The 23,812-nt window shown below is 55.1% G+C and overlaps 2 protein-coding genes across 2 annotated transcripts; both read left to right on the forward strand.

Annotated features, from left to right (window-relative positions):
* Nucleotides 1-341: 341 nt before the first annotated feature.
* Nucleotides 342-9,412, forward strand: URAD (ureidoimidazoline (2-oxo-4-hydroxy-4-carboxy-5-) decarboxylase). Its single transcript, XM_082435790.1, has 2 exons — nucleotides 342-650; nucleotides 8,321-9,412. Exons 1-2 carry the CDS (start codon nucleotides 347-349, stop codon nucleotides 8,665-8,667), a joined length of 651 nt encoding a protein of 216 aa, XP_082291916.1. The 5' UTR covers nucleotides 342-346; the 3' UTR covers nucleotides 8,668-9,412.
* Nucleotides 9,413-17,231: 7,819 nt separating this feature from the next.
* CDX2 (caudal type homeobox 2) lies at nucleotides 17,232-22,621 on the forward strand (the record flags this gene model as incomplete). The annotated part of the gene is made up of 3 exons (XM_082435731.1): nucleotides 17,232-17,772; nucleotides 21,314-21,459; nucleotides 22,376-22,621. 3 exons carry the CDS (start codon nucleotides 17,232-17,234, stop codon nucleotides 22,619-22,621), a joined length of 933 nt encoding a protein of 310 aa, XP_082291857.1.
* Between the last annotated feature and the right edge of the window lie 1,191 nt (nucleotides 22,622-23,812).

Genomic DNA, 23,812 nt, shown 5'->3' on the forward strand with positions numbered 1-23,812 from the left:
AAGCATTTGAAATGCAGAGAAAGAGTAAAACATGCTACCTGTTCTCCACAGCAGTAGCAACAAGACGGGACATGGAATTTCAAGCGGGTCGACTTGTGACCTGCCTGGGTTACCAGGGAAAACTTCCCTGGGATAACATTGACATTAAAATGCTAATGGCACCAAAAGTCTATCTGGCTTGAATGCTGAGAGTGAATATGGGCCCTGCCGGCTTAGATGGTGGGAAGGGTTTGGTTGGACACCTTTACCCCTTTGCAAGACCTCTGCTCCCTGGATTAGACCTTAAGCCTGTGTTTGTTGATTGCACAAGTACTCTGGATCGGCTTCTCCCAGAGGCATTTAAACCATGCCAAGCTGGTGTTGCATAAAAAAACAAGCCTATGCATTCAGCAAATATAACCCGGCGAGCAGAGACGCGTCTCTCACTCACCCGGAGGGGAGCCCAGGTCCTGCTGCCGCCAGTGGAACACAGGCGATGGACATTGAGAAGGTCAACTCCATGGACTTTGGAGAATTTGTGGATGTGTTTGGGAATGTCGTCGAGAGACGTCCTCTGATTGCAGCCGCCGTTCGGTCCCAGCGCCCGTTCTCTGACTTGGAAGATTTAGAGCAGCACTTTTTTGCCTTTACCGATGCTCTTCCACAGTCAGGTAAGGCTTTGGTGTTAGACACTGAGATTCTCAACAGAGGGATTTCAGATATGCTTATCAAAAAAAACTGGGGGGGGGGTCATGTGGCTTTTTTTTTAGTTTTTAATTTTAAAAAATTTTAATAGTTTTTAAAGGTTACTTTCCATTTAATTATTACAGAATATTGGCTGTGTTCCCCGTGTTGTACACTACATCCTTGATCCTATCTCACCCCCAATAGTTTGTACCTCCCCCCCACCCTATATTTCCCCCCAGTGGTAACCACTAGTTTGTTCTCTGACCTGTGAGTCGGCTTCTTTTTTGTCATCAAAATGTTTTTAGATATTTGAGCCCAGTTGCTTATCACTGGTATATATATTTAGCTCTCTTTGCTGTAAGGGTCAGTAAGTTCCTGCAGACTCTGTGAATGAGAATCAAGCCCTTGCAGCATTAAGCGGACAGTGGAGTGAAAGAACGTTCCTTGGCTCAGGTAACGTGGCTGTTAAATATTAAAGCTACGGGGTCACCAGGAAAGAGGAGCAGACAGCGGTCTCCCCAGGCCTCGCGGCGGCTCAGGGGCCAAAGGTCAGGCTGGGGGCCCACCCTCTCGCCGTGTGTTCGCTTTGGGAATGTCCTGTATGCAACAGAGAAGACAGCGCCATATCAGACTATCTCAGGAGCCCAGGGGAAAGAGCAAACGGCTGACATTTTTACCAGAAAGGGCCGGTTTGGACCAGATGGCTGAGGAAAGTAAACTCCCTCAGATCAGCAACTCCCTGGGGGAGTGAGGGGGAAAAAGACAAAAATCTGAAGGACTCCCTCTGGAGAAAGGGAGAGAAATTGCTGATGTCCTTTGGGTAGAGAGAGAAAAGGAGGCACTTGTGGGTGTGGCGTGGGGAGATGAGGAGGTCTAGGGTCAGGCCAACCCCAGGTGACTCAGAAGGGCACACAGCCTCATGGGGTTCAGAGGCCGAATGTTAGCAGCCAAGGCTGCCTCCTGGGCTGTCTTCACGGTCCTTGGAGAAGCCTGGATGGGCAGAGGGGACCTCTAGGGGATGGACTGCCTTCACAGAGGGGCTTCCACAGGGATCTGGACTGAGAGAGAAGCCCTGTCTCTTCTTTTCCAAACACTGCTCAGCTGTGCGCCCAGGGCTTGGACACGCGTCATGTTTTCTAGCTGTCAGGGGATTCTCCCAAATAAGGAACTCATTTTAATTCCCTGTAGGCACATTCAGGGTGAGGGGATGCCAGGGGGATAAAATCAAGCTGACAGGAATGTGGGCGCCCTGTTGATCCTCACCCATTTCTCAGGGCCTCTCGGAAGCCGAACCCTCAGCTGCCCCATTGGCCTCAGACACTAGGGAACCTCTGAATCCTGACCAGTGTAAGAATCCCACACCCCACCTCCCGTGGAGGGGATGTTGGGACTTGATAAAGGTTTGCTGAGTGAATGAATGAAATTGTTCCTAAGAGGATTTTGAAAGATGATCGGTCTTGGTATTACCCCTTCCCCACACATTTTAACTGGGGTGACTTTAGTGGCAGGTCAGTGGGACAAAATAACTGGAGGGAGTTTGGACCACCTGGGTGTTTGTTTGCTTCTACACTGGACACAGGTCTTTGGTGGGACCTCCCTGCTGGTCGAACCTGCCTCTCAGCCCTAGGCTGGCGTCCACACTTGCCTCAGGCAGCTGGGAGCACAGCCTGTCTCTAATCACCTTGCCCCGTATCTAATCACCTTCATGGCATTAGACAGCTGACACTAGCAGTAGAAATAATAATAACAATCACTAGAATGCATTTAACCCTTACTCTTGCTGTTTCAGGCACCTTTCCAAACACCTCGCATTTGTTAACTCATTTAATCCTCATAATAATCCTATAAAACAAGGATTATCATTATTATCCCCCTTTTACAGATAAGAAAACTCAGGCACAGAGAGATTAAGTAACTTGATCAAGGACACAGCTAGAAAGTGGCAGAACTGGGATTTAAACCCTGACACTCAACCCAACAGCTTTTGAAGGATTTTCCAGAGAATCAAAAGCAAAATCTAGAAACAGTTTCTAGGGCTTGTATTTATTCATTCACTGATTTATTCAATTAACATTAATGCTTGATGTCCCAGACTTTTTTTTTCTTTTTATCCGTTTTTTCCCCTGCCCCCGGCCATGCTGCGAGGCCTGTGGGATCCCAGTTCCCCAACCAGGGATTGAACCGCGGCCATGGCAGTGAAAGCGCCAAATCCTAACCACGAGATCACCAGGACACTCTCTGGTTTTTTAAATAATCAAGCAAAATGGGATTCACTGCATAGTCTAGCTTTACTCCTGGAATAGTAAGCAACAAACTGGGTGTAATAGAGTCTTTGAATCCTAAAACTAAAAGGGACCTTAAAGAGATATTCAGGATATGATGATCTAACTGGTCAGGGACTTGTTTTAGATGATCTAAGAGAACCCTCTACCATTAAAAGAAAACTGGAAATCCTGTTTCTAGAGGAAACTTAAGGTTGACAATCCATTTAGGAGACGCTATGATGACTATTGACCAGTAGGTGGCAGTCCAGGACTAATATTTAGCTCCAGCACTAAACTGGCAAAGTACCCTTTCAAGCCAATCAATTCCTAATTCCCAAGCCAGAGGAATGACGTAGTAAAGGGAAGAAAGTACACACACACACACACACACACACACGCACACACACACACACACGGCTAATGACGAACTGATTCAATACTGATTTGTGTTAAAAATCAAAGAGCAATAACACCGTCATAACAGAGTTAATCATGCACCTCTTTGTGGCATTTCAGAATTGCAATAATGCCATAATTCGTTATTCAATACTTATTTCAGAACACAGTTGTTGGAAGAATCAAAGAGTCGGATACTAATAATTTCCTTAATTGTAGGCTATAAGGTATTTAGATGAGGCTATCAAAATGTGTTTGTTCGGTCAAAGAATACATAACACTCCTTCCCCAGAGTGATGTGTCAGTCAATAAACACTTGCTGAATGCCTGCTATGCCCAAGGAATTGTCCCAGGCACTGGGGATAGAGCCTTGAACAAGACAAGTCCCTGCCTTCAGTGAGCTTACATTCCAGTGAAGTGACACAGGATTAACATAAATTAATAAGATCATTTCAATTCTAGAAACTATTAGAAGAAAATTTGTAATAGGGTGGAAAATGTGTAATAAAAGAGGTCTTTCTTAGGAAGTGATATTTGAGTTTAAAACCAAAAGTTGAGAGGGAAGCTGTTGAAGATCTAGGACAAGCCCACCCTAACACAAGGAACTTGAGACTTTTGACATTTAGGGGGCACAGAAAGACCAAGGTGGTTGGAGAATGGTGGAGAGTGGAGGGACAGGAGGAAAGAGGGGTCAGGCAGAGGGACCGCAGTAGCAGTAAAAGTGAGAGGTGATGGTCGGGTGAACTAGGGTTGGAGCTGGAGAGATGAAGAGATGTGGCTGGATTCTCAGGATAGATTTTAGTTAGAGCCAACAGGTGTTTTTGATGGATTTGTTGGGGGAAGGCAGGTCAGAAACAAAGAGAAATTAAGGATAAGTCCTACGTTTTTTGTTTTTGTTTTTGTTTTTTTTAAAGAACAGGCAGTTGTATACAAAGATAAATGCTTATTTGTGCCTGGCAGTTAAACCTCCTCACGTGTTAACTCTTTTTTTTAAATTAATTAACTTATTTATTTATTTATTTATGGCTGTGTTGGGTCTTCGCCTCTGTGCGAGGGCTCTCCCCAGTTGCGGCAAGCGGGGGCCACTCTTCATCGCGGTGCGCGGGTCTCTCACTTTCGCGGCCTCTCCCGTTGCGGAGCACAGGCTCCAGACGCGCAGGCTCAGCAGTTGTGGTGCATGGGCCTAGTCGCTCCGCGGCATGTGGGATCTTCCCAGACCAGGGCTCGAACCCGTGTCCCCTGCATTGGCAGGCAGATTCTCAACCACTGCGCCACCAGGGAAGCCCAAGTCCTACGTTTTTAATCTGAGCAAATGAGTGGGTGGTGGTCTGTTTTCTACAATGAGGAGGAGTTCAGAATTGAGAGGACAGGATGGAGGATGGGAGCTTGGTAAGTCTGAGATGCCTAGTAATCATCCAGATTAAAATATTGAGCGTTCAGTTGGCTCATAACAAAGGAACTCAGTGGAAAGCTGTGGACTAGACTAGATCTGGGTGTCGTGAAAGAATTGATGGCATTTAAAGCTATGGGACTAGATGAGAACACCTGGGGCATCCGTGTGAATGCAGAAGGGAAGAGATGTGAGTACTGAGTCCTGGGGTACTTCGGTGTTAGTGATCTGGCAGAGCAAGGACCAGTGATGAGAGTAGGTAAGCGATGGTCATCTTCCAAGGAGAGAGGGCCAACCATGTGACATGCTCCCAAGAGGCTGAGAGAGGACAGAGCACTGGTCACTGGCTTGAGCAAGCCGTGCATCATCTGTGACCTGATGAGTACAGACTGGTTGGTGGGTGGGGCTGGAAGCTTGGTGGGGTGAAGGGAGGCGAGGAAGTGGAGAAGCTGAGGAGACAGTGCCTTCAAGGAGTTTTGCTGTAAGGAGGAGCAGAGACGCAGGGAGGAACTAGAGGACAACGGGGCATCAAGGGAGGGCTTTACTTTTGTTTATGGAGTGAGTGGTTCTAGGGAGTGTTTGTGTGCCGATCAAGACAAGGCAGTGGTGGGACTGATGTTTGAAATTGTGACCTTTGAGATGGAAGGAGGGGCTAGCTCCAAGAACACAAGTGGAGAGGTTGGTCCAGATGATCCAATGCAGCAGGAGGGAGAACACACCAGCTGGTACAGTGTGGGGGTCCTGCTGGACTGTGAAAGGCTTCCAGGCCAGCCGCCTACCCTTCAGTGGCCGCCACTGTCTGCCCTGTTCTCCTCCTGTTGAAGCAAGGAGTGTCAGCTCTGTGCCGGGAACTCTTCGAGGTGCACAGATTCATGGTTTGTGGTCACAGCAAATAATGCACGTCCACACCTGCATCTCCAGACGTGGCACGCCAATGGCAGAGGCAGTACTCTCTCAGACTTTAGGAGGGACTGAAGAAAAGGCAGCACTGAAAGGCCGTGAAGCACGGGCCACTGACCAAACCCGGCCAGGCTTGGGCATTCCAGGTGGGAGGACCACAGGACCGAGGCAGCGAGGTGGCAAGTACCCAGGTGAGGTCTCCAGCCTCCTACTAGGGTTTAAGGCTACGGCTGGGAGTGCCTGGGGGATGCAGCGCTGGGAGGGGACCAGGGCTGTGCCGCAGGCCAGTGAGGCTGTGCCAGTGCCCTCCTGGGCAGGACTCAGGGGTCAGTGATTTGGGGCAATAAAGATGGAGTCTTTGGCTGAATGAGGTCAGGTTCTATTTCTGCGGAGCTACTGCTCCCTGCCTGACTCCCACCATCTCCTTTTATCTGCAGCTGAGGGCTCTGTGTGTGTGTGTGTGTGTGTGTGTGTGTGTGTGTGTAAATCCTCTTTTCTAGTCTCTTTTCTTCTTCTCTTGGCTCTATCTTCTCAGCCTCCTTTCTTTCCTCTTCCCCCTCTTCTCCCGCAAACAGTGGAAAACACATGCTCAGTCCTGGGCAAACATTAACCCCAGGTGACGTTTTCAAGAGGGAAGACAAGCCCAGCGGAGTGAGAAGCGGGGTGCCAGGGCCGGGGTGAGGGCGGCCCTGCCCCACGCTGGAGAGGAGGGTCTGGTAGGGGCGACCAGGGGACAGACCCCACCCCTGCCGGGCCCTCCCGCCCATAACCGCATCCTCCACGCTGGAGCTGGGCCTCTGCAGAGTAAGAAACAGGGGGAAGGGAAGCCGAGAGAGGGAGGCCTGTGAGAAGGCGGGGTCTCGGCCCCTCACCTCCTCACCTCGAGGCGTCTTTGAAAATCTGAATAAGTAAGGAGGAGGCGCGGGGCGGGCCTGTGGTTCCGGCCTGGGAGCCGCCCAGCACTCAGCTGCCCAGGACCCCGCCGCCGCCCATTTTCGCGGTCCCGGCTGGGTGGGTTCGGATCGGATTCGGGTGCCGCTTGGCCTCAGGCCTGGGAAGCAGCCCGGCACAGCCACCTCCCGGCCCAGGGCTGGGGGCCCCCAGGCAGGGAATTTATCACCTACATTTTCGCACCACCCGGATCCGCTGGACGTGGGAAGTGGGAACGAACCACTTCACCTTTGCAGCGCCCCAGGGACAGGGCCCAGGAGAGGGGTTCTAAAACGGCGGTGTTACAGAGATGGGATTATTGGTGACATGAGTTTCGTTTTCGACTCCCCTTAACCTTGAAGGGGCAGCCAGTGCCCCGAAGCCAGTGGTTTTGAGCCCAGGATCCCGGGCAGGCAGCTCCTGGCCCAGTGACCTTGGAAAGGTCACCTACCCCTTTCCGAGTCTCCCTTGAATCCTCTCTTCAATGTAAATGTTCCCCCCGGTTCTCCCACCTCTCAGGACATTGGTCCACGATTAGATGGCGCAATCCCAATCATCCTTTAACTGGGCAGAAACTATAAGATTTAAGCAGGGGAAGTTTATACCATAATTAAAGGGGGGGTTAATGATCTCCTTTTCTAGTGGAGCCCCCAGCCTGTCCCTAGCCCCAGGGTCAGATGCTTCCAGCCACATCACAGCCCAGTTGCACTGAGTTTACTAGGACACATAATATGGCTGTTTATCGAACATTTGCTAGCATTAGGTGCTGTCTGGGTAAATGAATTGTCTCTAATCCTCACCACTGCCCAGCAAGTTAGGTGTCATCAGCCCCCCTGTACAGATCCGGCTCCCCGCTTACCATACCTGAAACCAGCCCCAAGAATTCGAATTCTCTCTTTAGAGAGCTAAGCAAAATGATTGACCAGGGCTCAGGAAAGCCCCGGTGGATTAGGACTTGAAATCCCAGGTATCACGCCAGGGGTTTCAAGTTTTAGGCCAATGTTAGGAGATTAGGAGAAGCTCTCTTCCGAGGAAACGTTATTCTCTGAGAGCTCTTTGAGATTTACAGTGGGAGAAGGGAAATGAGCCTCAGAAACGGTGCGTGATGAGTGCGTGCTATTTTCCTACAAGGAGGAAAGCCTCTTTCATTCAAAGGGCCGTAGAATTCGGCTGGAAATGGGTTTCTTTGCAGTCAGTCATCTGCAAAGCTCTTGGGATGCCTGATTCCAGAAGCCCAGAACTCACACTTAGGGTCACAATTCCTGGGCATTTAGTCGCCAAGCCCCACGGATGTTATTCCCATGGACCGTCCCCGCCCTTCTCCTTTGGAACAGAGCGAAACCCATTCCGTGGCTTTTGCAGGAAGTCTTCAGGCCCTTGTGTCCGGCCCTCTGCGACATCAAAGCCCCCCTGAGAGCAAAGGACTTTGAAAAGATACGAAACGCTCGGGCTCCCTTATCGCGTCCCTGCTCCCTCCCGAGCAAGTCGTAAATTCCGAGCCTCTGCGGCCTCTCCCCACCGATCTTCTTGCTCCAAGGTCTCAAAGGACAAACTTGTCACTTCCCGCCCCGCCCCCGGGTCCTGGCCGAGGACGAATGAAGCGGGGATGGCGGGGCGCGAGGTTTGGGATGGGTTGGAGGGACGGGTGCGGGGGGCGCCCCTAGCCTCCCGACACCCCCAGTTGCCCCTCCTCACGTCCTGGGACCCTGCTTCCCTCGGATACCCCTCGGGGCGCGGTACCGCGCTCCCGCCTCGTGTCTGTGCTTCTCCGCAGGCCAGGAGGGCGTCCTGCGCTGCCACCCGGACCTGGCGGGCCGCGAGCTGCAGCGGGGCGAGCTCAGCGCCGAGTCGCAGCGGGAGCAGAGCGCCGCGGGCCTCACGAGCCTGGGCGCGGCCGAGCGGCTCTGGCTGGCCGAGCTCAACGCGCAGTACCGCGCGCGCTTCGGCTTCCCCTTCGTGCCCGCCGCGCGCCTCAGCGACCGGGCGGCGGTGCCCCGCGAGCTGGCGCGCCGGCTGCACTGCCCACCCGCTCAGGAGCTGAGCACCGCACTGGGGGAGGTGAAGAAGATCGGCCGCCGGCGCCTCGCCGACCTCCTCGGGAGCCACGCCGCCGAGCCGTAGCGGCCGCGCCAGCCAGGGACCCGGGACGCACGTCGTGACGCGCGGGGCCCGCGGGCGCGCGCTCTGCGCTTGGAACAGCGTCCACACCCGCGCACAAAGGCCGGGGAGAACCGAGGCAGTCGCACGAATAATAAGCCCTTTTGTCCACCTACCCGCATTCTCACGCTTTGCCAAAATAGATAGTTTCTTGCTTTGCGCCCCCCTCTCCCCGCGCCGCCCCCGATTTATCCAGCTCGCTGCTCCAATTCTTCACTCCCTTAGCGGCCCGCTGACACCACCAGCTTTTGCGGATTCCAGGGCGCTAATCCAGCTCTCTCTGGCTCCCCACCCTCTCCTGCCAAACCCCAGGCGCAAAGCAAAACGGACGGAAAAGGAAGCTTTTATTTCGCAGCGGTTTGTCTGTTTCTTTTTTCTTCTCCCACCTTAGTTGCTGCACGCGACATTTACATGTGAGTGGAAGCGTCACTTTGGAGCTTCTGGAGTCCACAGGAGCCAGAGCTGGGACAGCAAAGCGCCGGGGAAGCAGCGTGCGGGGGGGACGGCGGGCAGGAGAGAGCCCCGCAGGGGCCGGCGTTGCGGAGGCGCCCCTTGGATCAGAGAAGGCTGGGAGCGGGGCCTCTCTAGGACGGACGGGCCTGAAGGTCAGGGCCAGCGGCCTCCCGTCTCTCCCGAAGGTGGGCCCAGGAGAGCTGGTTTGTCAGAGTCCCTGGAAACCATAAGTCATTAAACATAATTTTTAAAATTATTGAATAACACTCATTGAGTAGTGCTGGATATCCGTCCGCCCCCCATGAAAATGGGACCCCATAGCACTGATAAAGCGGTTGATGAGGGAAGATCTGTGCCCATAGAAAGCTTTCTGGCCAAAGGAGGCCAGACTGGGCAGCTCTGCACTGGTGGCCAGAAAGTCCACTCACACAGGAGGAGCCCACCACGTTTCTCCCCTGCCCCCCAGCCAGCCAGCCAGCCATTTGCACTGGAAGGTCTAACGAACCCTGACAAATACTCCTTAGGCTTCTGTTGGCAAAGGAGAAACAAGCCATACCGTCCTCCTCACCGCAGGCAGGGTAAGACGTGGAGGCAGAGTTGGCCCTTTTGAAGACAAGAACCTCCATTAGTGACCAGCCCGGGTCTGAGGGACAACAGCAGCAAGAAAACCTTTCCATAAAAAGCGGTGTGGCCGCACCCTTGGTTGGGGGCTAAATTCCACAGAGAGAAGCCACGGTGGTAGCACAGGAATTTTAATCACGGAAGCCCACCTCCCTTTGCCATCTTACAGGTGTTGCCCGCTAGTGGTGAGGGTGAAGGCCAGAGGCTGGTCAGCGTGGTAGGTAGGGGAGACAGGAAGTGAGCTGTGACCCCACCGAACCTGTAGAACAACTCCAGGGCTTCCCCTGCCAAGGGCCGGTGGGTGCCAGAGCCTGCTCTGGATTTAGGAGCACCAGGTGCACATCACAAAGGACCTGGATGCAAAGTTGGGGCCCTTGGGCCTGGGGCTAGACGCTGGCCTCCCTCCAGCCAGGGTGACTTGGGGGCTTTCCTGACACACGTGAGAAACCTGCTGCTTGGTGAAGAGGGTTTTCTGGTCCAGGATACAAGCGCCAAGGGCTGGGCCTGAGACTGAGAATAATACACTGTATTGAAGGTACCTTACCCAACCCTGGGGTGAGTCCAGCTCTTAGATAGATGGAGCCCAAAATGCAGAGTCTGAGCTCTTTATGTAAATATGCTCAAGCTAAGATAGGCAGGGCTCTCCAAGGCAAGGTTCTCAGCCGTATTTTTAGAACGAGAGGGGATGCGATCTGGCCCTCTCAGGCACGATCTGCGTCTCCAGTTACACAGTTACCTTTCAAGGGCTCAAAGCTTGTCGGTGAAATTGTTTATTTCTGCAGGAGGGGATCCGGGTGGGGGAAGACGCTAGATCCGCCCCTTCAAAGGAGCTGGGGGAGAAGGGGGAGTGCCTCTTCCAAAGCCCCGAGCGCTCGCAACCGCGAGGGTGGGAGGGCGCGGGACGCAGACGTGGGCGCCGGCGGGGAAGACCCCGGCAAAAGCCCCCGGGGACTGCTGCTTTCTTCTCGGTAGGAGCAGAGAGGGCAGGCCGGCCCTCCTGCGGGCGGGTAACCTGAGGCTGCCGAGGTCTGGCAGGGCAGTTTGTTTCCTGCCACATCTTTGCTCAAACAGTGACTTGTCCTGGGCTTGTGCCGGCCTCGGAGATGTCTTCTGGTTTCCGCGCTCCGGTGCGCAGAACGCGGGAGACAAACCCCGACGAGCGGGGACCGCGACCGCGGACTCGGACCTCAGCGTGCGCACCAGCCTGGGCGGCGGGGTGGCCCGGAGCGCGCCCAGAGATGTCTGGGGAGGGGGCGCAGAAGCGGTGGTGTGGATTCCAGGGTGAATAATTAATACTTTTACTTACTAATTCGTTATGAAAGCACGATGGCAACTCTAAGAAAAGCTGGAGAGCAAGGAGCTGATTTCAGCTCCTTTCAACCCCTCCACGCACGCTGCCTTCCGAGATGGGGGGCTGCTTCGCCGACTTTCACTCCCCCTTAAAATGTCCAAGGCCAGCCGGCGAGCAGGGGCCCCCCCCGGAAAGCGCCCCCGCTGGGAATTCCCGAGCTCAGTCCCACTCACCTGTGTTACCGGGTACCTGAATGGGGGCCTCCTTTTCGTCACCCAGACAGGTACGCTTTAGGGTCTGGGTGTCCAAAGATGTGCACGGACACGGGTGCGGGAAGAAAGACAACCCAATTCTTGGCATAACCTTTCGTCATTTTAAATTTGACACATTGCCAGAGTTCAGCCACAGGATACGGGTTCCGATTCAAAAATAAAGACGAGCTCTTTTTCAGAAAGTATTTACTGTGGGACAGGAGTGGATGGATACCTTCGTTGGCAGTTGGAGAAAAATCTGGATGGAATCAATGGAAAACTCCCCATTCAATAAACTAATAAACCGCAGTTAGCAGGTGCCTGTGAAAGGGAGAAATAAATAGGACGCCGAAAGCAGTCAGAAGTGTCACAACAGCTGAACCTGGTTGTTCTGCGACTCTTTGGTGTGAGCGGTGGGGAGTTTGGGTTCCGGCAAGGAGGCCAGTTGGTTTGGGGTTGAGGAGGCAGTGTTTCTAGGGTGGCACCAGCAGCCCTATAGTAATTTACACCTTTACAGAGTGCTCTGAGTTACAAAGAGCGCACCTACGGTAGCTCATTTAAGGTTCGTGACTGGGACAGCTAGCTGTGTGACCTTGGGAACGTCACCCAACCTCTCTGGGCCTCAGAGTTCTCCTTTGTAAAATGGAAGGGCTACAGACACTAAGTCCTCTGTCCCCCCTCTTGGGAGAGTAACTTCCCAATGGGCTCAGTGACTCAAGGAGAGCTGAACCTTTATCTGAACCACTTCCTTCAGCCACATAAAGCCTACTGCGTAGGGGTTCCTAGGAACATATTTTCATATGACAAACAAAGGTCACTCTAGGCACGAGACATTGGGGAGTGAACAAACGGTAACTCCACGTCAAAGCCACGTGAGAACATTTAGGTGTTGCTGGCCTGGGGGCCTCTCCTCCCAGCATCAAGGGTTTCCCTCTGGGGTGAGATCCCAAGTGCTCCGTCTCAGGGCTTTAAATCATGCTCTGTGCTCATGCATCACACAGAACTAGAGTGTGTTATACAACATCCACACTGTGTCCAGAGACTGATTTTAAGGGGGGAAAGAAAAAAAAAGGGAGAAAATGTGCAACCACCATGTATTCACATAACTTTCAGCCAGTGAGCAAAACCAGATTTCTGCACCCAAAAGTCAGCCCCTTTCCTGAGGCTTTTTATTTTCCTAGACCTCCTGGCTTTGAGAGGAGAAAAAAAAAAATGTGTTCCTTGCCCTGCATGAGAAAGCTTGCTGTTTTCTCCTCTCTCCTGCACCCTGAGTGTTAAAACTCTAGTCTACCAATGACCTGCCACAATTTCTGGGACTTTTCCTCCGGTAGAGAGGCCCAGAGACTCAGTTTGCTTGGGGGAAACATTCTTGACTCCGCTGGGTGGGAACACATCTGCTCCTGTGAATGAAGCCTGGACAGCTGTGGGCAGCTGTGGCCCCTCCCTGCTGTTCAGGATGAACGTGTTTGGCTCCTTTGTGACCTGATGGGGCTGAGCAGGCAGTGGACTCTGGGGAGGCCTACAGAAAGGACACTGTGATGGATTTCCTTCCCAGAGATGTTAGCCGAGCGGGCTGTGGCGTGGCAGGGCAGGGTGTGTTGGGGTCAAACCACCCATTATAGAGCCTTCCTTTGTGTGAGGGGGTTGCCGACTGAGAGCGATGGCCCAAGAACTCCCTGACTCCAAATTAAGTAGAGATTGAGTCGTTTTTCCCCATCAGTGTAGACTGCCAAGGTGAACAATTTTATCAGACCACACTCTCTTCCTTCTCACTCTTCCTTAATTATCCTGGGAATTCAGGTCAATGCAGGGTGAAGGCTTCCTGTGCAGGGGAGGAGAGGGAGTCTGCAAGGGCTGCGTTATTTGGATAATTTCCTTGACCTAAAAGGGGCTTCAGAAAGTAGGCTTCCATGTTAAGGTGGATACAGACAGCCTGCCCTGTCAGGGTTACAAGGGTCACAGGTGCCCCAGTTCCAGGAGCCACAAATATGGGGAAAAGCAGGGTCCCCCAAGCTGGAGCAAACACTGGGGACCTTTGAGCAGGGAGGGAGCCCTGTCAATGATCTGTGGATTCAAGGAGTGTCTCATCTGCCGGGAGGAGCAGCCGCCCCTTCCGGTGCCTCCTGCCCCCACCCCCCTCTGTGCCCCTGCCCTTGCCAGCGGCCGGGGTCCTGGAAGCTCCGACCCTCTCCGAGGAATGTGGAGTGGCCGCTACACTGTCAGTAACAAAGAGACGGCCTTTTGATAACCCGAGTCGTGGCTGCCCCTGGAGTCTTCCGGACCCTTTATTTACCTGGGTCTCTTTCTCCCCACCCTCTCCTGCCCTAAATAGCCTGCTCAGGCTCTGGCTCCATGGGGTCACAGCTTCAGCCCCAGCTCAACCCCACCCCCAAGCGTCCCAAATAAGTTTGCCTCTCTCCAGAGCAATTCACTCAAGCTGCTCTGGTGCCGGAGGTACGGGCTGGAGCAGAGCCCTGAGCATGGAGTTGGGGACAACCGTCCAAGGTGGTTCTCAGCTTCGGCCAAGAGGCTCTGAGAAAGCTACCACGCTCCTTGGGTCTCCGCTGGGGGCCCTGCTGCCGGTGGCACCTGCATCCTTCCAGGCCCCCACCCCTGCACCCTGAGGCAGGAGGAGCTGCCTCCCCTCCCCCATCTAGAGCAGGTTTCCAGAGAATAGGCACATCACAAAGAGCTGTCAGAGGCTAAGCCGTGGGGATGAAAAGACACCTTGGCTCCCTTTCCATCAGCCACCTTCCACCCCTCTCTGACTGCTCCCGCCACCCTGCCCCTGCAGGAACCTAGATGGGCCCTCTCCTGGCTGAGAGGGCAACCCAGATGTGAGGGGACATTTCCACTCCAAGGAGCTTGTCCAAGGACATTGTTGTTGGCTCCTTTTCCCTCACCCACAGCCCAGGGCCCAGGACCATGGGTGGGACCATGCTACTGCCATGGGGGCCCATTTTTCCACGAAGGAAACCAATCAGTGTCCTTTCTCCAGCCCTCACACCCCACACCCCCAAGTGAGCGTGCGCCTCACTGAGATCTGGCCAGCTCCAGGGCCTGGCGTGACCCCTGGGGACAGATCAACCCTGGCCGCTCCCAAAGCATTTGGGCAGGCAGGCCAGAGCCCTTTCTCCAGGGCAGAGCACAGAGACACAGCTGGAAAACCGGGACAATTAGCCAGCGGCCAGCGGCCGGGCCATAAAAACGCAGGAAGCGGCCACCTCAGGGCGGAGGGGATGGCTGTCCCCAATAAAGTGATTGTTCCAAAGAATGCCCACATTCCGAAGACACAGGCTCAAGCCTGGGCCTTGGCTTCCAGAGCTGGAGGCTTGGGAGGGGGCTGTGAGGGGCGGAAAGAGGGATTGTGTCTCCCAGGAAGAGGAGGAAGATGTTTGCTAGATCAAAAGTCCGCAGTGCCCACCACTTAACCTCCCATATCCCCGCCCATCAGGACTGCAGACGCCCGCCCCCCTTGCATCCCTCCTCCTCATTCAGTGATTTGGATTCTGTGTTGGGGTTTGCAATTTGTTTCCTATTTTATTTCCCAAGAGGTCTGATGACACCCAGCTGCCCGGGCCAGGCCCCGGAGGTCCACAAGGATGATCTGCTCCAGTCTCCATCAGTTGAGTGGCCAGTTCGCTCCCCCCACCCCGACCCCAGTTTTAACCTTCTTCCTTAGGAAACACAGAGGACGGGGGACACCAGCAAGTAGGAGATCCCAGGGCCTGATCCTGCTTGGGCCTGGTTTCTCTGCACCCTGAGGCGGGGTGGGCGTCATCTGTAAAATGGAGAAGATGACTACGCCCGCTTTATTCCCGATCCAGGGAGATGAGAGGATCTAGGGAGATAAAGGACACTGGAAAGAGCTCCAGAAATGACAAGAGGAAGTGACAAATGCCAGAGAACGCTCGGCGGTGAGAACCGACAAGGGCAGATCTGCAGGAGAGGGGTTGCGCCCCGCTGGTTCCCAGAGCGCTCAAAGACACCCAGCCTGCCTGCCCAGCCCGCCGCCCCGGCCACTGCGACTCTCAAATCCGAGTCTGGCAGCGTCGTCTGGGCTCGGAGAGAAGGCAGACGGCGACCGCCGGCCCACTCCCTGAGGTCGCCAAACCGAGATGGGCGCCCGAGGGAGCAAGTCTGGTTGCCCTGAGCTCCTATCCGTCGTGGCAGGCCCCGAGCCAGGCCGCGCAGTACAGGTCCCCAGAGCCACCACTTCCAGCCCCTGCCCCTGGGACACAGCACTTCAAAAACCAAGGAGGATCCTTTCTCAAACCTTCCCCACTCGGGGCTTTTCAGGAGCAATCGTTAGTGATGCCCCGGGGTTCCCTTCCCATCCCCTGAAGATGAAAAACAATTTTCTCCGGAGAAATGTTTTACTTTGCAAATGAGAAAGTGATTTTAAGCCATAGGTATGATGTATGACATAAATACTAGGTACATATTAACAGAAATTCTAGACTCCCTGTTCCTTGATTTTTAACCACGTATTTAACTAAACATATAACTGTAACTTGCTTAATTTTCACAAACGACAAACACACCAGCACCCTACTCAAGAAACAGAACGTTACCAGATCTGTAGCAAAAACCCTCCTGCTCCCCTCCATTGCCGCCCTCCACTAGCCTGACTTCTACCACCCCTTTCTTGGTTTGCAGTTAAGACTTTTGAATCTTGAGTGTAAATGCTTTTTAAAATTTTTAATTGCTTTAAGAACTTCCCTGGCGGTCCAGTGGTTGAGAATTCCCCTTCCATTGGTGGGGGGTGGGGGGGGAGGCCGGGGGGTGGGTGGGTTCCATCCCTGGTCGGGGAGCTGAGAATCCCACCTGCCTCGCGGCCAAGAGACCAGGACATGGGACAGAAGCGGTATTGTAGCAAGTTCAATAAGGACTTTAAAGATGGTCCACATCAACGACAACAACAAAAATCTAAAAAAAAATTTAATTGCTTTAACTTGAATCCCAAATGTGAGACGAACTCGGAGATGCAACCTGCAGCTAGGGTCTTAATTTATCTCGTGTGGAGGGCCAGCGGTTTCCTTGGGGAAGAAAATAAATGATCAGAGGTGACAGTTGTTCGGGGCGCGCAGTCGTTCTGGCCAGGGGCGCAGAGCGGAAAGGAACCGGCCCATTTCTCCTGGCTCGCCTCGTCACCTCCCGGGTTGGCCAGAAACGTTGTCATCAAAGCAATGGCTTCCCTTTTCTTTTCTCTTTGGGATGGAAGGAGCTTCTTGACCACCACCACCACCCCTTCCCTGCAAATGCAGAAACACGACTCCTTAGTCTCTAAACCCAGATACCCAACAAGATAGCTCTTTCCCCCTCTCTTTTGCAAGTCTCTTGATTTCATTCTCTGAACCTGTGATTGGAGGTTAAAGTGCACCAGGTTGGAAGGAGGAAGCTCTTAACAATAAAGGTTTGAATATTTAGCTGTGATGGGTCGCTGCCCCCTCGCGAGCTCCCCCCCCCTTATCTTTTAAAATGCAAATCGTGTTTCGGGGGGTTGTGCGCCGGGTGCGCGCTGCGCCTCGACGTCTCCAGCCATTGGTGTCTGTGTCGTTACTAATAGAGTCTTGTAAACACTCGTTAATCACGTAAGGCCGCCGGCCCGGGTCTCCGCACGCCAGCCTGTGGCGGGTCTTCCCCGCCTCTGCAGCCTAGTGGGAAGGAGGTGGGAGGAAAGAAGGAAGAAAGAGAGAGAGGGAGGGAGGAAGGGAGGGAGGAGACAGGCCAGAGGGAGGGACCGCCTCAGAGGCAGAAGCGCCGCGAGGAGCCGGCGCAGCACCGCGGGCCGGGGCGCAGCCACCCGCCGCTCCTACGCCCCCTCGCCCCTTCCCCAGCGCGGCCCCCGGCAGCCTTCCGCGTCCGTCCCCGGGCAGCATGGTGAGGTTTGCCGTCGGGCCCTCGCCACCATGTACGTGAGCTACCTCCTGGACAAGGACGTGAGCATGTATCCCAGCTCCGTGCGCCACTCCGGCGGCCTCAACCTGGCCCCGCAGAACTTCGTCAGCCCCCCGCAGTACCCGGACTACGGCGGCTACCATGTGGCGGCCGCCGCCGCCGCCGCCGCGAACTTGGACAGCGCGCAGTCCCCGGGGCCGTCCTGGCCGCCCGCGTACGGCGCCCCGCTCCGCGAGGACTGGAACGGCTACGCGCCGGGGGGCGCGGCGGCCGCCGCCAACGCCGTGGCGCACGGCCTCAACGGGGGCTCTCCGGCCGCCGCCATGGGCTACAGCAGCCCCGCCGACTACCACCCGCACCACCACCCGCACCACCACCCGCACCACCCGGCCGCCGCGCCCTCCTGCGCCTCGGGCTTGCTGCAGACGCTCAACCCCGGCCCCCCCGGGCCCGCCGTCACCGCCGCCGCCGAGCAGCTGTCCCCCGGCGGCCAGCGGCGGAACCTGTGCGAGTGGATGCGGAAGCCCGCGCAGCCGTCGCTCGGCAGCCAAGGTAAGCGCGGCGGCGCCCTGCTGGCGGGCGCCCGGGGAAGGCGCGGCCTCGGCCTCCGGCTGCGGGGCGGCGAGTGCCCCGTGCGGACCGGCGTCCGGGGCGGTCTGGGGACACCGCGCCAGGGGGGCGGGGCGGGGCGACAACGTCTGGGGGCTCCGGCCCCCCCCGCCCCCGGCCCTTGCGTCTGGGCTGGCTGGGGTCGGGAGGGACTATTGTGGTCTCGCGAGCCGTGTTCAGTGTAGGGCAGAGGGGACGCTTCCTCTTTCCGCCCGTCCCTCGTTCATAACGTCCTTAGACTCTTGGGAGAGTCCCGCGAAGGTCGGCGGAGCTCGGCTGCATGGGAGCGGGATCGCCCTCCTCACTTGCCGCCGCTCGCACTCGCTCAGTGCGCGGCTTCCCTGGAACGCCCCCGGGCCGGGCTCTAGACCGCCTGTGCACGCCGTCCTTGCCCGTCCGGGCCACTCGGGATGAGTGGTGGTCAGGGGGCCAGGAGGGCGGCGAGGCCGCGCGTGGGACCAGGTTTGGCCATTCGGGGCAACTCTGGGCATCGGAGCTCCAGCGCGTAGGGAGACCCGGCAAAGCTGCTGAAGCTGGAAAGAAGGTGTTGGCCCCAGGAGCTAAGTAGGGAAGGGGTGGGGGGCGCCCGGGTCTTTGAACCTTTGATCTGCAAAGGGGTTATTTCAATCAAAAGCCGGAGGGCTGGGACCAGACGCCCCGGGACTCCCCTCGTGTCTGCAGAGGGAGAAGGAGAGGAAGTCGTGGTGCAGATTCAGTCGCTGCTCCAGACACGGATCATTTCTCTGGAACCCTCTTTTCCAGGGTCTCGTGTGTGTGTGTGTGTGTGTGTTGTGTGTGTGTGTGTGTGTGTGTGTGTGTGTGTGTGTGTAGGCGTGCAGACGTTCAAGAAGCCTGCTCCAGAGATGTCTCTGCAAAGATCCTAGGTTTGCCGGACTGTGTAGGCTTGTAGGTTCCGGGCCTGCCCCTTCTGGTGTCGGAATGTGTGTCAAGGTGGGAAGGAAGTTCAGTAGGTGTGGTGAGAGAGTCCTGTTGGGTCCCTTTTACTCCACGAAGTCTTTCCCAGCCCTCTGCACTTCCGCTTTTTTCTCTTCCCTCCTTTCTGGCCCAGCCCGGCCCGCATGCAGGTTATGGACACTTTGCAGAGGTTTATAGCCAATTACAGCCGTATAAATCAGAGCAGCCGTTGGGGGCTGTCTCTGGGCCTCGGTTTTTGCGTCACTGGGCACATGCCGGGACCGACCAGGTGGGAAATGCGGCGGCCCGGGGAGAAGGCCTCAGGGCCGACCCGGAACCTCGGCTGGGTCCCTTCCCCAAGAGGAGGCGCCCTCGCCTGCACAGAGCGCGCTCCAAGGAAGGCTCTTTGCCACAGAACCTGCCTGGGGCGCAGCTGGCGGGGCTGGGGCGGCCTAAGGGAGACCCCTGGCCAGTCCCGGGAGAGTGACCGTGGAGCAGGGCGGGGGGGAGGAGAGGGAGGGGAGCCGCAGGAGCCCAGGCCGCGGGGTCAGCAGATGAGAGGCCGCTGTGAAGTCCCGCGCCGAGGTGGCAAGACCGCAGTCGGCGCCGGGCGCCCTTGTGATGTTAATGTGGGGAGACCGCGGCCCGCGGGCCGGAGCCCGACTCCTCTGCGGAGTGTCATCTGTCAAGGGGCGAGGGGGGGTGGTACTCCGCCCAGCCCGCTTTGATATACACCTTCCCAGCCCTGCCATTGTCTCTTTTAGGGCCCGGAAAGAGGGTGGTGACTTTCGCAGTCAATAATGAATTCTGACAAGTCCCTCTCATCTCTCCCCCCTTCTAGTCCCCGCCTTGGTTCCCAGGGGGTGCGGGGCGCCTCCAAGGCCCTTGGGGTGCTGGTCGCGGGGCGCACATGTGTCCTGGTCACCGCGTCCCACGGTCCCTTTGGGATACTGAAAGGGCAGCCCCCGAGCCAGAGCCGCTCCCAAGTACCTCAAGGCCACTATCGCTGCTGGAGAGTTCGGCTGGGAGAACTTTGCGCCCGGCTCTCCAGCCCTGGAGGTTGTCCTTTGTGGCTCCAACCTGGCTCCGGTGCCAGCCCCGCCTTATACTATCTGCGCGACCTAGTCTGATTCTCAGTTTGTTCATCTGTACGAAGGGGCCACTACCGCTGGCAGCTCGAGTGTGTTGGAGGCGGCAGCGCAGGCTCCCAGGACGTGTCAGTTCCCTTTAATTTCTCCGCGGGCGCAGGGTCGGGGCCGCTGCGCACATTCAAATGCTTCTGCTGGCCGTGTTGATGTTAATGCGCCTGGCGGGGAGGGGGATGAAAGCCCCGCCGCCATTTGCTCAGTAGTGGTAATTCAAACAGAATGCGGTTGTTATTAAGGCATTGAAAGGGCTTTTCTTTGATAAGATCGCCTTGTCCTGCATTGTTCGCGGCTGTGTTCTCCTTTCAGCGGCTTGGGGGAGCTCGCTCTGATCCGGCCTGTATCTTCCCAGGGCGCTTTTGTTGTGGTTTGCAAAGGGTTTTACCTGAACAAAGTCGGCCTGCGGGGCATTAAACACCTCCGAGCAACTCCCAGACCTTTTAGATCTAACTGTAGCACCGGGCACAGGGCGATTGAACCTGTTCTGCTGGGAGAAGACCCCAACCTGGGGCCGAGTGGGAGAGAACAGCTCCTGAGCGGGGCTCCGCCGAGGGCTGACCTGGGACAGACCTGGTGGAGACACCAGGCTCCGGCCTGCTTCGACTTCATCGCGCTGTTTGTCAAGGCCCTTCAGTAAAACAATCAATCCAAGGTTTAATATGTTGACTCAATCCAATGAGCATAGATCACCGGTCAGGATAGCTCTGGCAGGGTTTGCAGCAGAAATAAATGGAGGATTAAAAAAAGAAAAAGTGCCAAATGCCAAACCAGGTTCGGCCAGGTATAGAGTGTCCCCAGAGAGAGGGATTATCTGCCTGCCAGACCCCGGCTCAGAATTCCTTCCACCCGATAGATAGGGCTGGGGCGTGTGTGTGTGTGTGTGTGTGTGTGTATGTGTGTGTTTCTGGTGACTTGAGGGAACACGTCAGCCACTGCACCCCCTTCCCACTTCTAATAAAACAAACGGAAAGTAACACCCCACCACCATCACGAGCAACACATATCCACAATCCCAGCTGTTTTTAGGGTAGGCTTCTATCTCTGGTAGGCCTGAAAATCTGAATATTCCCAGGACTCTGGTGCCTCTGCCCTGCCCTCTTTTCCTTTGGGCCTCACCAGCGCAGGTACTGTATTTGGTTTACAAAACCGGTGGTGGGGTTCTGCTATCTTCTGTGTGTATGAATTTTAAATTTTTCTTAATTTTCAAAAACTGCTTGACTAGTTTAGTTGTCCTGAATAGCCCCATACCCTCCCCCCAGGACCTTCTGGGGGGGTCTTGTCAGACTCAGCAGGAACCAGCCAAACCGTGGCCCCCCAGGGCGGTGGAGGAAGAGAAATGGCTCTTGGGTTAGGGAGGTTTGTCATTACCCATGACTGATGGGCTGCCTTGCAGTTCTCAGTGCTAACTTTGCCTTCCTCCACAGTGAAAACCAGGACGAAAGACAAATACCGAGTCGTGTACACGGACCACCAGCGTTTGGAGCTGGAGAAGGAGTTTCACTACAGTCGCTACATCACCATCCGGCGGAAAGCCGAGCTGGCCGCCACGCTGGGGCTCTCCGAGAGGCAGGTGGGAACCCTCCAGGGCCTGGTCACTGCCTGGGGGTGTCCGGTGAGGACGGTTAGAAGCCAGGCCCCAGGATCCACCTAGTTCTGTGGGCAGATTAAAGCAAGAAGATGGAGAGCATTTTCCTTCCAGATGCTTTTTATAAAGACTTTTTCCCCCTCTAGTTGTCTTCTTCTTCTTTTTTTTTTATTGTTGAATTTTTTTTTTCTATTTTGGGGGACCTGGGAGGTACAAGAAAAAACTGAGTATAGTCTAATTCAGAATTCTATTTGGGTCAATAAAGACTTAAAGTCTTACTCTCTCTGTACCCAGCACAGTATCTAGGCAAAAAAATTAATATAAGACCCCAATGCCTGCCCATAAAAACTAGAGGGTTGAGGCTTGGCTCCTGAACACTCTGTGTGGTCTGGGAGAAAAAAAAAAAAAGGTCAAATTCACAGTCAGGAAACCCCACATTAAAACTCATTCTCAGCCCCAAGGTGAGGAATATTACATTTCAGTTTAGCTTTGAGAGGCCAAAGGTTGTCATTTTGAAGTACATCCAGCCCTGGCCTCCTCTTGCTTGGTGTGAAAAGGGCCTGGCAGTTTCTGTTTTCCTTGCTTCTGAGACTCTGAACTTTTCCAGTAAAGTTGTAGATAAAGGTTGCTTTGGAAAGAAACCTGGGGAAAGAGGAGAGAGGGGGAGGCTCTTCTCTCTCGAGGCTGAGTTGGGCTTGGGAAGGGCTCCAACAAGCACTCCAGCACCGGGCCATTACGGGATAGTCCGTGAAAAACTGCGTGAAGGGCTGGGGTCCTTCAGGGCCAGAGGGCACTTCTTTGGCCGGAGAAGGTGACACGGGTGTTCGTGCCGAACACTGTCCCTTTTTTCCTTCGCATCCTCTTCACCACCTTCTGTTTTTCTCCGCCTTTCCATTGCCAGGTTAAAATTTGGTTTCAGAACCGCAGAGCGAAGGAAAGGAAGATCAACAAGAAGAAGCTGCAGCAGCCGCCGCCGCCGCCTCCGCCGCCATCCCAGCCGCAGGCTCCCCAGCCGCAGCCAGGTCCCCTGAGAAGCGTCCCAGAGCCCCTGAGTCCCGTGTCTTCCCTGCAGGGCTCGGTGCCTGGCCCTGTCCCTGGGGTTCTGGGGCCGACTGGGGGGGTGTTAAACCCCACTGTCACCCAGTGACCCACAGTGGCCTGCGGTGGTAGCAGAGCAATTCCAGCTGAGCCATGAGAGCATGGACTCTGCTAGGATCCTCAGGAAAGACCCCTCCCCTCCCACCCACGACCGTTCACCCACCGACCTAGCCCTCCAAGGAAAAATGGGGGCCTGGGGGAAAGACAAGTGCGGTTGGAGGCCTCAAGGAAGACGTTCTCCCAGATTTTGACTCTTTCCGGTCTGACTCTTTCTGCCACTGAGGAGATGGGAAGTGACCACCGGGGCTTCCTTTAGTACTGGCAGAAACACGCCTGGACTGGCTCAGCAGACCAGCCTTTCAGCCCCTTCCTCCTCAGCTCTTTGCCGCCAGAATCTGCAGGATGCCTCTCTGGTTGGAGCTGAGCCGGGAGAGGGACTCAGGGGACCGCCAGGGATGGAGCCAAGATGGCTGCTGTCCACTCACTGCCCTCCAAGGACCCGCTGGCCCCTCTTGCCTCAAGGGCAGGCAAGGTTCAAACCGCAGAAGCCAGAGGCAGCTGAGATGGAAACCTGGACCCACTGAAGAGTGCAGAACCGCCAGGTCTTTGTCTTTCTTCTCTTCCCTTCCCAGGCCAGGAAAGGCTTGGCTGGTGCATGTGCAGTGTATGGCGTGAGGGGGTGGTTACTGGACTCCAGGCCTGACGAGGGGGCCCGAGACAGGGCCTTGTTTAGAAAGCCTGTCACCAGAGCTTCTCTGGGCTGAATGTATGTCAGTGCTATAAATGCCAGAGCCAACCTGGACTTCCTGTGATTTTCACAATCTTGGGGCTGATGAAAAAGGGGAGTTTTTGTTGTTGTTGCTGCTGTTTGGGTTATTGGTCTGTGTAACATCCAAGCCAGCATTTTAAAAGCCTTCTGGATCCATGCGGAGAGAAGTGATACGGTGAAGGGAAGTGGGGGGGTATTTGAACACAGTTGAATTTGTTTTTTTCTAAAAAGAAAAAAAGAGATAAAGGAGCTTTCCAGATTTCAGATTCTGTCTTTATCACCTTCAGATTTTGTCTGCAATTATTAGTAGTAGTAGTATTTTAAGTCATGAAATATCCTCTCTACTTGCCAACTAGAATTAGGAAAATCAAGGAGGGGGGTGGAGAAGGTTATCTGGACAACCTCATTTTACCCCAGAGCGGCAGAAGCCTGAGGGAGCAGCTTCTGAGACCTACCCTGCCCCCAAGCCCG

The sequence above is a fragment of the Balaenoptera physalus genome (genome assembly GCF_965194825.1).
Source record: "Balaenoptera physalus genome assembly, chromosome: 18".
NCBI classification, from domain to species: Eukaryota; Metazoa; Chordata; class Mammalia; order Artiodactyla; family Balaenopteridae; genus Balaenoptera; species Balaenoptera physalus.

Coding starts and splice junctions, on each gene's coding strand:
- URAD (XM_082435790.1), top strand. CDS start 347: ATGCCAAGCTGGTGTTGCATAAAAAAACAAGCCTATGCATTCAGCAAA. Junction 651..8,320: donor CGATGCTCTTCCACAGTCAG/GTAAGGCTTTGG, acceptor GCTTCTCCGCAG/GCCAGGAGGGCGTCCTGCGC.